General features: G+C 37.8%; 1 protein-coding gene across 1 annotated transcript; it reads right to left on the bottom strand.

Moving 5' to 3' along the window:
- Positions 1-778: 778 nt before the first annotated feature.
- Positions 779-11,206, bottom strand: LOC109404233 (UPF0430 protein CG31712). The gene is made up of 5 exons (XM_019677065.3): positions 10,915-11,206; positions 10,042-10,201; positions 9,519-9,719; positions 2,102-2,185; positions 779-2,033 (listed from the first exon to the last, which is right to left on the bottom strand). The coding sequence occupies exons 1-5, from the start codon at positions 11,064-11,066 to the stop codon at positions 1,875-1,877; spliced, it is 756 nt and encodes a 251-aa protein (XP_019532610.1). The 5' UTR covers positions 11,067-11,206; the 3' UTR covers positions 779-1,874.
- Positions 11,207-13,162: the final 1,956 nt, after the last annotated feature.

Raw genomic sequence — 13,162 nt, 5'->3', positions numbered from 1 at the left:
TATTGAAACTTCTGACAAATAAATTAATCGTTATGGATGGTCATCACAAAATCATTGAGATAATAAACTTGTCTTTTATCACAGATAGTTTGTTGCCATTGATCACATAATAGCATGCACTCATACAAATATGTCATATAAAGATAATATCACCGCATCAGTTTGAAATCGTTATTTATTACTTCTTAATTCCAATGGAATTGACTGAAATTCTGACCAGTGACCTCTTTCAATTAACCAAACAGAACATAGAGTTTGGTTGAGAAACAGATAACATTTTGAAAACCTAGATGAATGGCCTAATTCTTATGCTCACCACGAGACAGACTGTTCATCCATTAGGTGGATTAATTCTATTCAGTCCACTACTAATTCATCCAAATAACTTTCAATCCATTGTAAAACTTGTGTGTGCCAAATTTGCATTTGTCATGAAAGCCCGTCGCGAACTTGTGCATGTTTGTTTGCACGAATCCGGTTAGGGAAAGGCACGAAAATCCATACCCAACGGCAACTTTATATTTAGACAGATAGAGGAAGAACCTAATTCCACCCCGTGCATAAGAGCAATGACATTACATCAGAAATAATTAACCAATTTGGCAAAACTTGCTGTGTGGGGAGCGGCTATGTAAATTCACCCCTGCTGCTCTGCTGCAATAATAATAGTATAGAAGAAACGAGGCACCTTTCGTTGATACATACATACCTAGGTTAAGGTTTATGTTTAGACCCCTTCCAGAGTTTCGGAAGTAAAATGAGAACACAGAATGGTGTATGTTGTAGCAATTACAAACGATTTTTATTCAGTGTTTGGAAAATTGCGAAACTTTACTCTGCCCTGTTGATTGACGATTATTTCTTCTCTTCGTTCAGCAGTTGAGTTCTGTTGACTTTCATTGTTTCATATTTTAGGTTTTGCAAAAAATAGGCAGGGCTTTCTATATCAAGATTCTCTGCAACTTTACAACTGCTTGTTTATATTTCTCAATATTGGTTTTTCATTTGACAAATGAGTGCTGATAAAAAGTTTGCGTTGAACAACTTTTACTTTTATTATTTTTTTCGTGGAAATTTTGTTATCATCCTATTCAAATTCCATAGAAAATGTATTTGGGTCAAAAACGATAAGTCGTGGTTAGACGCAGGTAATTTACAACCATTTTAACACAAAACCATGCTTATGACTAAAGTGAGTTACAATGTGTGCTGTTTTTACTGAAAACTTTGTATTTATTTGATTCCTTCAGTAGAAACAAATGGAAACGGTTCAATTCAAGCAATATAATTTAACCTAGAAGAGTATCTACACTTTTATTTTAAATGCGATTCGCTGTCGTTGAAGATGAACAATAATAATGAATGGTCGTATCTAAGTAAGTCTTTCATAATTTTCAGTCAATAAAAAGTGACATCATCTTCAACAAAAGCGCTATCACAAAAGAATTTACAGCAAATTGAACATAACCACTACCACAGGAAGATCGTAGAACTGTTCAACGGGAGAAAAATCCCTTCAAACTATGCAGTCGCACAACGAATCACGATACGTGATTGTAGACAGATTTGCAAGGGTTAGGTAATCACTCTGTCGGCATTGCTCATTCTTAATCATTGTTAACCTACTTTAAACTGGTATCCGCGGATAGGGTACAGTGGAATCGATTTCTAGTGAGCATGCTCACCGTCACTGTACGTGCATGCTAAAGAGCCAGGGTTCAAGTCGTAACGATATTGAATAGATACCGTTCGAATTTTGGTCATCAAGTCTCTTTAGTACGCACCCGAGAGACCTAAACCTAAGGACACGTGGCATAGGTTTTGCTTTTCAGCAGTTCAACACTTATGTGCACTCACACTTACAGACCTAACAACTACGGTTTCAACGAGAAGGAAAGTTTGGGCCGTGAATTGTTCTTGCCCAGGATCATTTTTTGCTCTTCCTTGACGCGTTTTTCCTGCTCTTTGCGCATTTTTTGACGTTCTTCGTCCATTTTTCTTTGCTCTTCTATTATCGCCAGTCGGTCTTCGGCCTGAAATGGGGTTGGAACGGGCATTAGAAGATCAATTGGATTCAACAAACGCGTTGCCAACAACTTACCAATTTGCGTTGGGCCTCTTCGATCTTCCGATTGTTTTCGGCGATAATATTTTCGAGCTCTTGACGTTTTTTAAGCTCTTCCTCCTAGGGGAGAAAGAAGGGAATATTAGCATGAACGTGTAAACAGTAGCAGCAAGCACATGGATTCGAAGCAGACGACATCTCACAGGGAAATTCTAAAGTTTGAAACAGTCCTCTCCGTAGATTTTACTAGTCGTCGTCCTCGTGGTTCGAAGTGTGCTTGCCAATAAAGGTAGATGTGAATTACGGAGAGAGAGGGTGTGAGCTTCACTTTGTATTATCCGGAAACACAGTGAAACAGTGATTGTCCGATAGTAAGAATAGATCAACAGACGAATGATCAATTCCTAAAGCTGGGTAAAAGTACTGGTATCACTCGCGTTCATAAATCTTCGGTGAAACAATGTTCTTGAAAATTGTCCACAACGTTCCATAGACACTATTCCGTATCAATGTCTTCGATTTGGTAAATGATTGCACAATCGTTCCAAAAGTGTACTTAGACAACAACAATCTTTGCGCCAAAGGTGTTACTGATGAAGCTGTCGGGACTATTTCCCTATTTCTCTATATTTTTGATCAATTTTTCTACAATACAACAAAATAATTTGGCTGTAAAAACTTATTATCCATATTTTTTTTTAATAAAAGCGTTCACTGAATAAAAAAAAAACCTAATAATACCTGGTAAAACATAACAGTTTTTTTTAAAGAAGATTAACAAAAGTTTCACAAGACAATGCCTCCATGAAGAAATCTAGCTGAACATATCCCATCCCTAGGTGTATTTCTTATAAATGATGAATGAAATCTTTGATCAATACAACATTTGGCTGCTATCAAATTTACAGGAATGAATAGAAATTTGCTTAGGAAGGACGAGAGAATCTGAAGTACGCAATGATTACTAGCATTAGCATTAGCGAATCGCACAAAATCTTATGGCAGTCCTAGCCCGCTGTTCCGAGGATTGCCTCTCCCCGTCTGTTACGAAAGCACAAAGACTCAGGACTAATCTCTGACTCTGACAAGATTGACACAATCCTCCACCGATCGAAAGCTTTTCTGGCTACGTGCTTTCGACAGCAATGGTTGTTTAATGTTCAGCCTTCTTCAATTGTTGGTCTGGAAATCTAGTAATTTGTCCAAAAATTGGACCCTAAACCTTCCTCCATTCCATCGGAAACCATTCAAATCTTTGATTGAGTGCAGTGAGGTACAAGGTACAACAACTTTCAATTCCGAACTCTAATACAGAAATACATAGTTCGACTACAACTTGCAGTCTTCCTCAGTGTCAAATACCTACCGTGGAAAGTTTTCTTGGACCTCTCAACATACAAAACCAAAAAGCAATAAGATGCTTTCCCAACAGCCACATACAAAAATCTAACAACTTTGGCGCCAACACTATTGACTGTCCAGATACGATTTTGAAATTATTGTGCATCGATCGAGAAAAAAACACTAATAGCGAGACCGCATCGTAACACAGAGTAGAAACATAACTAAGATAAATAATTACACGAAGCAGGGAACCAAATCCACCGAAATCTCTTCAGCAGATCACACGAATCTTTCTTCGCCCAAACGCCCGGCTCCGGCTGGAAGTTGCATACTTGGATCCACACGATGCACCCGATGATGCGGCGGCTGATGTTGGTGGCTTCGTCCACAGGTGGTCATCTTGTCTTGAGCGTGGGGACACACAAATCACACTATTCCGATTGCAGTTGAGAAAAACTGATGCGCGAATTATTGCGTACACTTCCAGCGATTTTTCGATTCGATGCCAATGGGTTTTAGACCATTGATAGGGATTGTGTAAAGCTTCATTGCCTTGCCCATTTAAACAAGAGTGTGAAAATATAGCCATAAGAAAATACCTGAAAGGTGTAATGCCTATGGAAAGAAAAGTTTCCTGCTCAGCTTTCCGAGTTATTTATCAATGGCTTCAGAGCTGTCAAGTTCCAAAGCGAATTAATGAGTCCCATCGACAGACAATTTGATTGGGTTTGTTAAGTAGATTTAAACCGCGATTTGAATAGTTATTGAAGGCGTACCTGTGATGGCTTGTAACTGGGTGGCAAATTGTAGATGAAGAGCACACAATGTGAGGGATTTGATAGAATATATCAAAGGTTTTACAAACTATAAAGCGCTGCAATAAAAAGTTAATTCATTATGAATTATGGAAAACTCCTTACAAAAACTCTAGTATGCAATAGTTACAACCATCGACCATTGTGAAAGATTTGTATAATTTACTCATGCTATGTATTTATCTATCAGATAGTGGACAATTTTCATTGTCTTTAACTTTAGTAGTTCAGCGAGAGGCATACATTTTTAAAAGGCCAGTCTATAGAACCGCTTCGATCTTTGCCATTCTTTCTCAATACTAAAAAATATTTCTGAAAAAGCAAATTTCTAACTGAATTTCTGAAGAAAAGCTCAAGAGGAAGGTTTGGAAGAACTACTTTGAATATTTGTATAGAACGTAAACTTTGCCCAAAGCATTTCCCCAGAACACATTCATAGGTTCCTCAAAGAAATATTTCAGCAGCATTTGCTGATTTCCGTTGATTTTTTTTACCAGAACCTGTATCAAAAATTTCTTCCGGAATTCCTGATGAATCTTATGAATAATACACTGAACAAATGCTTTGAGAGATTGCTTGGTTTTTGAATGAACTACTGAAGGCAAACTGAAGAAACTCAATAGACAACTTGCTGATAGGATCTTTACAAAATTATCTTTATACTTCTTAAAAAATCCTTTCAATGATTCCAGCATGAGTTCAGATGCGAGGTAATTGTTACGGGAATTATACCAGAATTGAAATCAATACTTTCGGCAAGAACTTCTGCAGGAAAGGAATACGTGACTAGTTCTTTAGTTATGTACCTTCATTCTAATTTTTTAAGAAGAAAAAACTGAAAATTTCAGAAAATAATAATTTCAAATTTGGAAATTTCTTTGGAAATTTATTTCTTAATAATTTTTCTTCGACAAAATATTTTAAAACATTTCAATAATGAGCTGAACCGAAAAAAACACATTCCTAAAGTAAAATCATGCAGTTTTCTATAAAACCTATTTGTTCTTTGACATGGCACTTTCAGAACATATTGGTTACACAGTTCACATTACAGTTTTTATCTGACGAAGACAATAGATTTTTGTTACATTTTTGTAACTCTGCAATTGTGACCACATTTGTGGGATCTGTCCATTATTGTTGAATTAAATAGTAACCCATACTATAGTTCCAGTACCCGAATCGTTGTTTTCAAAAATGGTACACTTCCAGGAATAGTGAATCTCTCGGAACGTCATTTCGACTTCGTCTTAACAAAGAAGGATATGTTTCCTTCCTTCCGAAAGGCATTTCTCCACGAGTATCTTCTCAGATTCCTCCAACTATTCCTTCACAGATTCCTATAGATGTTTTTTTCTGGAATACTTTTATAAAATCTTAAGGAATTTTTCTATGCAATCACTTGGAACTTCTCTCTACAACTAAAAATTCCCATAGAAGTTCATTCTGGAGTTTCTTTAGGTTATCTCTCACTATCCCACTAAGTTATCCTTTGAAATTCGATGAGAATATTTCGAAGAAAGATTTTCTGACCCTTGCGATTTCTTCAGAAGTTTCTTCTCAGATTGACCCAGATGTCCATTTTTATTTCATTCATCATTCCGGGGTTCAACCATCTTCTTGAAAATTAACAAAGAGTTGCTTAAGATTCACCCAAATTTTCCTTTCGAATTTCCAATAGGCGTTCCTCTGCTTATTCTAAATTTTCTGCGGGAATTCTTCTATGATTATTCTTCAGAAATTCTTTCTGATATTCCTCCAAAAGTTCCTTTTGAGGTAGCCCGAGAATGTCCTTCCTTAATTCCTTTGAAAGTTTTTCTAGGATTTCATCTGAAGCTCTTTAAAGAGTTTATTCTGATATTTTTCCAGCAAATCCTTGGACTCATCTGATATTTTTCCATGAGCTCTTTGTGAGATTTCTGCAGGAGTTTTTTATGGGTATTTGTGCGCAGTAAGAAATTCCAGAAGAAACATTTGATTTTGAACTCTCACAAAAGATTTTGCCGGATACTTTTATCTTTGGAATTTCTCCAGGGATTGTTACTGCTTTTTCTCCAAGAGTTCCTTATGGGAATCTTTAAGAAGTTCCTGATAAGAAAACAGTAGAAGTTTTTTCAAGAAATCCTCCAAGAAATCCTTTTGGGAAATCTTCAGAATTGATGGAATTCCTTTAACAATTTCTTCTGGGAATCTTTCAGGGCTATTCTAGACTAACTAATAAGGTCCTTACCTAGCCTACCTAGACTAGCAGCCTAAACTACTAAATTTCCTCAAGGAATTTGTAAAGCAGTGGTGCTCAAACTGCGGCCCGCGGGCCGCATGTGGCCCTCCAAGCCTTGAGATGCGGCCCGCGGAGTACTTAGAGACGAATCGAAATTTTTGAACGATTATTTGAAATATCTTGTTAAATTTCGAAAACAATCAAACACAAGAACATTAGCTGATCAACGTTGAACACAAATTGATATGATAAATAAACAAAAATAACAAACCGTTCTGGTAAAATTCGAGCTCACGACTCTGAAATGTTCCGGCTAAGCCACAAAACCAGTCATGAAAAAAAGTTCTGGTGCCACTCTAGCAGAAAATTTTTAAATAACTTTTGAAGAAATTTCTGGAGCAACAAAAATGAAATATTTTGGAGTAACTACAAACAAGAATCCAGGATGAACTGCAACAAAACCCAAAGATGTCTAGAACACCTGAGAAAAATTTGACCATTAATCTTGAAGCAACTCATGCAGCAATTTTATAAGAAAATTTTCAAGAAACTTTCGGCGATAATTGTGTAGAATCTCAAGGTGAAAAAATCTGGAGCAGCTTTAGGATAAACTACGGGATCAAACTTAAACAACAACTTAAAGGCTTTCTAGGGGAATTCTTGGCGGAACTTTGGGAACTATTTATGAAAAATTTTGGGTTTTTGTAGAAGTTCATAGAAAACTTCAGAAGAATTGGAAAAGATTCATGAGGCGTTCCTGAAGTAACTCCAGGGCAGTTGCAAAGGCAAATCCAAGAAAAGTTCTTGGGGGTGTTCCATGAGAATTCTAGAAATACTAAAAGAAACTCCAAGAAAAATTTGGATAAGCAAATTCAAGAGAAGCTTTTGAAGCAACTCCAGAAGAAATTTTAAAACAAAATCCAGCATACATTTTTGGAGCTATGCAAAAGAAATTCTTATGAAGGTTGCATGATAAATTTCTGAAGGAAATTTTAGGGACGACTACGAAATTATTTGTTTCAATTTGAAATATTGAAATTTAAAATTGAAACTCAAATATTTTGAATCTAAATTGATTTTTTCCTTAAAATTAAAAAAAAAACTTAAAGTTCTGCAAAATATATTGTAGAACCAGGAAAATCCACAGTTTATAAGTCAATTGTTGTCACTTTAAGAAAAATAAAAACTCCAAAAGGGAGTAGATTAAGTTTGTTCCTTACATTTCAGATGTTCAACAAATGTGTTGTAGAATTGTTCTTTTAGTTGTTTTTTTACATCGATATTCTTTGCGGCCCGCAGGTCGATTCCGAATTGTTAATTTGGCCCGCGGTATCCCTCAGCCTGAGCACCACTGTTGTAAAGAATTTCCTGGATAAATTATTCAAAGAATTCCATTTAGGAACCAGGAGGAATCCACAGAGAGCATACACGATTGGGATTCCTAGCAGAAGTTAATGAAGAAATCCAAGGTTGCATTTTTGGAGAAATCCAAAGATGAAATTTAGGATAAAGATTCTGTAAAAATCTAGTTAGCGTAGTAGATAAGGTGATGTTTTGCCAATCTGGAGATGGGTTCGATTCCCGTTCCGGTCGGGAAAATCCTCTTGGCTTCCAGGGCATAGTGAAATGCTTGTCACATAATATACCAAGTCAGACAAAGAAATCCCTTCAATTAATAACTGTTGAAGTACTCAAAGCACACACTAATTTGAAAAGAGGAAGGCCAAGTTCCAGTTGGAATGTAAAGCCTTAGAAAAGAAGAAGAATAAGCACAAGAAAAAGAAGAAGGATCTCCAGAACAAATTTCCTAGAGGAATACACAGATGGACATTCTGGAGCAATCTCCGGAAGGAACACAAATGAAGATGTCAAGTTAATTCTGCTATTCTGCTATTATCAAGACAAATGAAGATGTCAAGTTCATGAAATGAAAAAAAAGGCTTAAGATGGGTTTAAATGGTTTCAATATGTTGATATGCACATCCCATTATTGATCAATCGTGATTAGCTATTTGTTTTACACTTGAAAATGAATTGGTTTAGTTTCTCTGAGGTACCCAAGAGGAGTAATGTTATACGTGAGAGTTAGCTTGAATAATGCTCTTAGCTGTGTTCAAACATCATTCTGTGTCAAACAGCAACAAGGGTTGCCATCTTTGTATTTTTCGATGCCCACAAGGTTACTAAAAGTTCAAATTAAAAAAATGAACCCCGCAGATTTGCATGAGCTATCGTTCAAACTGGGGTAGACGGTAGTGATAAAAACGGATGGTGGCAAAAACGGAACATACCTGTTCAAATGCAAAGAATGTTAGAAGGCCCCTTGGTTAGAAAAAAAAAATCCACATAGGTTGTCCATAAAACTTCCTCTTTCCGATAATCAATCTCGATCAGCTTTGAAAAAAAAAAATATTTTTATCAAAGGCAGTTTGGCTCTTTTGGAATGTTAGTGCCGAATTTTGGATTCTTCAAGCTTATGTTTTAAACACCCGGTGTTCATACTAGTTTGTAGCCAATAGCTCATTTAATATGAATGCCTGCCTACATTCTAAACGCTTGACCAAGGATAGGTAAATAAATGCAACTTTGCTGGTTTGATGCAAGAGAAAAACAGTTTTTGTTTACATCCAAGTTTTCCCATCACTACATTTCTGCTCGTAACGTTAACGAAACTTTAACATCACTCTTGTTCAACAATTGGTTAATTGCCCTATAGGGCAATATGTAATATCTATCATCCAAAATAATAAGCACACTTCTTTTAGTGAAATAAAGTAGATATGCCGTTTCATCATTCATTCAACAACGTTAAGCTTTTTATGAGTCATGACCCTACAATTTTTTTTCTTTTTGCAGTGCTTTATAGTTCAAGTTTTAAGATTTTGTGGAAACTACCAAAATTATGTTTGCATAAGTAAAATATACCAACTATTGGACTCATACCCAAACGTTGGGGGCTCAATAAAAATCTACACACATTTCACGGTACTCCCAAGAATTAGGGTGTCCGAACAAGGAACAATCAAATGCCAGCCAGCCACACAGGCACGTACCAGGTGAAGCAGACCCTTACCTCTCGGCGGCGTTCTTCTTCGCGCGCTTGCTCGCGCCGTTTCTCCAGCTCGAGCATCATCTCCTGCTCCATTTGCTTTTTGGCAGCCTCGACCCGCCGCTGCACTTCCGTTTCGATTTCATCTTTGCGCTTTTCGAGTTCTTCTTCGACGCGCTTTTTTACTAGTAGCTCGATCCGCTTGGCGGCTTCCTCCTCGATCATCTGGAAAATGAAGATTACCTATTAGGTGCTGTCCACTGTAAGATTTTTTGAATGAGAACCCACATATTTTTGTATAGCACGTAAGGTTTCTCAGCCTCAATCAATTGATTTTAGCAATGTGAATTAAAATAGGGAAACATTTTTCATTATGAATAAGTGTACCTATATAGGCTTGTGAAGGTCCTAGTTAAAATTTCAATCACATGATAGTTTTTTTTTCCATAAAAAGATTTCTCCATACTACTTTTATCACTCTTATGGTAACCAGAATAATGCCACTAGGATCATTTCCATTCCCAAAGGTATCCGAAAGCCTTCCTACCTTCTGTTCCGCCTCCTTCTGTCTGCGTTGTCTCTCCATCTCGGCCAGCCGTTCGACCTCCGACGTCAGCTTGTGACTCTTGGAGCTCTTTTTCCTGTGGTGTTGGCGGCGGTGGTGGTCATCGCTACTACTGCCGGATGATTCGGACAACGATCGCTTCCTACAAGGTTTGCAAACCCCCATGGGAGGGATTTGGGGAGATGGATAGAAGAAAAGCGGAATTAGAAATTGCGGAATTTGGCACGGTATCGATTCCACTGGTTGTCCATTCGGAATCCCTTATGTACTGCTAGTCCCAGATGTGAAGGAAACAATTATTAATATTAATAAAAAATAAAACAAACAAAAACGGTAAGAAAGCCAACAGAGCAATATTTGTTTTATGTTTATGTGCTGCTATTTTTACCCAGCTCGTCGGAATTTTCTTTCCGACCCCAAACATTGTTATTACTGTTCATCTTCCGTGGCACACCTAACCTCAAATAAGTCTATGGGTTGAGAAAAAAAAGGAAGTGGTTTCAAGGCTACCTACTCTCTCTCGGGGGGTTTGGCCGTGCAAAACGCAGTTACTTCTGTGGGTACTTGTTCCGATTACCTCCTCCAAGCACGGGATGCCTCCTCCTGCAAAAATGTTGCACTTTCGGGTCGCATACGCAACCGAAAGTACATTCACGTCTGTTTTCCACTTTTTTGATCAACAATCAATCTAAATTCTAAACAATAATTTTCAACAGTGAGAAAGTGGTTCAGTTTTTGAAATTAAAAAATTTAGCAACCACGAATAAATTTCCGTTGAATGGTGGTTAGAAATCATTATCAATTTAGATATAGAGAAAAAAGCGGCAGTCTTCAGCCGAAAACGAATATTTTTACCTTGATTTGGAACTGCGTTCCTTGTATTTGTCGTAGGCGCCGCTGCGATGGGATTCATGCTTGCTGTGGGAAGACGATCTGGATTTGCTCCGTTTTCGGTGCTTGCTCTTGTGTTTCTTCGGCGTCCGACTGCGGGAACGTGACCGGCCCATGGCAATGCACTGTATTTGACACCGGTAGGCACAAAATTCACGCACTAAATTTGGATTTTTGTGAAAATTTTCACGGAAACAATCACTGGCGATGCACTTTTACGTCTGGTGAAAATTTTGATTTTGATGGATGTGTTGACGTTTTATGTAATGGCCGAAAAACTGGCATCCGCTGTGTAGTATCGAAACGATGATACTATAAAAAATAATTTATGGCACAAAGTCGAGGGGTATGTTTCATTCGACACATCGCATTGCGGATTGATACAACGCACAGTGGGAAAAATAGGTACAAAACACGAATAAATTCAATATTAGGTCGGAGGAGCTGAGGTCGGAGCACTCGGAGTGGATGGATTCGAATGACTTTTTGACACAAAATGCAAAAAAGATGTCATTCATCGCATGAAGCTGGAAAACAGTGTATCCAGCTTTCCACGCTCGCCATAATGGCGGATGCTATAAATTAATTTGACAGTATCTGTGCCCCAGTTGAACTGAAATTATTAAACAATATTTTTAGCAACCCTTGACTACCATGGAAAATGGTTTGTTGACCGGTAACTACCGAGAAAAATGGCAAGAAATCAAAAAGTGTCCAACAAATAAAATTTCTGATTTTATTGTCCTAATTAAACTATTTTCCATTTTAGGTTTTGTAATATAAGAAAATGACTGAGGTAAATCTTCATTCTTTCTACCGTGATTCCGATCGACCACCAAGGATCCCACTTCAATAATTGAGTTAACCCAAGATCCTGACTATGGTCCACTGCACGAATATATTCTGGCCTGCTTACTCTCACACGAAATTTGACGTTTGAGCGGTGTCGGCACCGCTCAAACGTCAAATATCCCTTGAGAGTAAGCAGGCCAGCATAAATTCGTGCAGTGGACTATGGTGACCCCGGAGTAGTTGTGCGGTCCTAGATTTGGACTGGCCTTCCTGGGACCCGGATCCCAGGGCATGTTAGTAGAGGAGAGCTTCAGATGCGGGAGCCCTAAAACAAATATTATTGAATATTCTAGGCGGCGCGGGCGATGATGGTGTGCGGCAGTGCACCACATGCTAATGCAGAGGAGGGTGCCGACGAAACACCGGAAACACCGGTAGGCACCGGTTTTGAACCAGTGTTGAATGTGGGAGTCCATAGAGGAATGCCGGGTGACATAGTGGGGAGTTCCGTGAATAATTTTGCAGTTACGGAAGGAGCATACCAAAAATCCTCGTTTTTGCTGACTTTAAATAATCGAGTTCTTGCAGCAAATTGTATCCGTTTTAAACTACAGCTTTGAATTTAATCCCTTTGAAATTGTGAGTTTATACTGGCAATATTCCGTGGCGATAGTGATGCTGGTGAAGATATGACGAAGCCACACCTCAAATTTTCAAAAGCTCAAACCAGGGGAACCGATAGTTGGATTGCGCTGAAAAGTTGATTGTTTGGTTACCCGCTGATGGTGACCAATCGATCAACTTTTGAGCGCAAACCGACACTCGGTTCTTCAAATTTGTGCTCTTGAAAATTCATGGTATGGCTTCGTCATATCTTCACCTTCTTCCGCCATTCATGTGGAAAACTATGACAACTTCTTGCAGGACTTCTAAATAAAGAAATATGTTTGGTGTTACTGGAGATTTCCTTTCGGGATTGTGAAGAAAAATCAAACGACATCTGTCGGAGATTTCGTAAAAACTAAAGTGTGACGACGAGTACCCCCCGGTGCGTGATGGTCAATAATTACCATAGGGCAGATAGGACTGTCGGAATGAATGTCAGTGTCAATAGCGAGGTGAGATGATGACATGGCAAATGTTGACTGAATAGAAAGAAAGTAGATGGTGAAAGAATAGGTCTGTAAACACATCTGTTTGTACCAAGTGAAGGACTAAATTTAGCAAGGATTGAATTGTATTTCTTGCATTAAACGTAAGTTGTAATTGAATTATTCTACCTAAAATTATTTCTATAATTTGTTCCTATCTAAATTTGTTACCTAAATTATAGCAAATTCCTACTTAATCTAAAATTGGAAATCATCACCTAAAGGAAGATTACTCGGAAAGAAACCGATAAATTGTAAGTAACAAGTTG

This window comes from Aedes albopictus, chromosome 2 (assembly GCF_035046485.1).
Source record: "Aedes albopictus strain Foshan chromosome 2, AalbF5, whole genome shotgun sequence".
Lineage (NCBI taxonomy): Eukaryota > Metazoa > Arthropoda > Insecta > Diptera > Culicidae > Aedes > Aedes albopictus.
The sequence above is the reverse complement of the archived record's forward strand: the minus strand, read 5'-3'. Positions and strand labels throughout refer to the sequence as shown.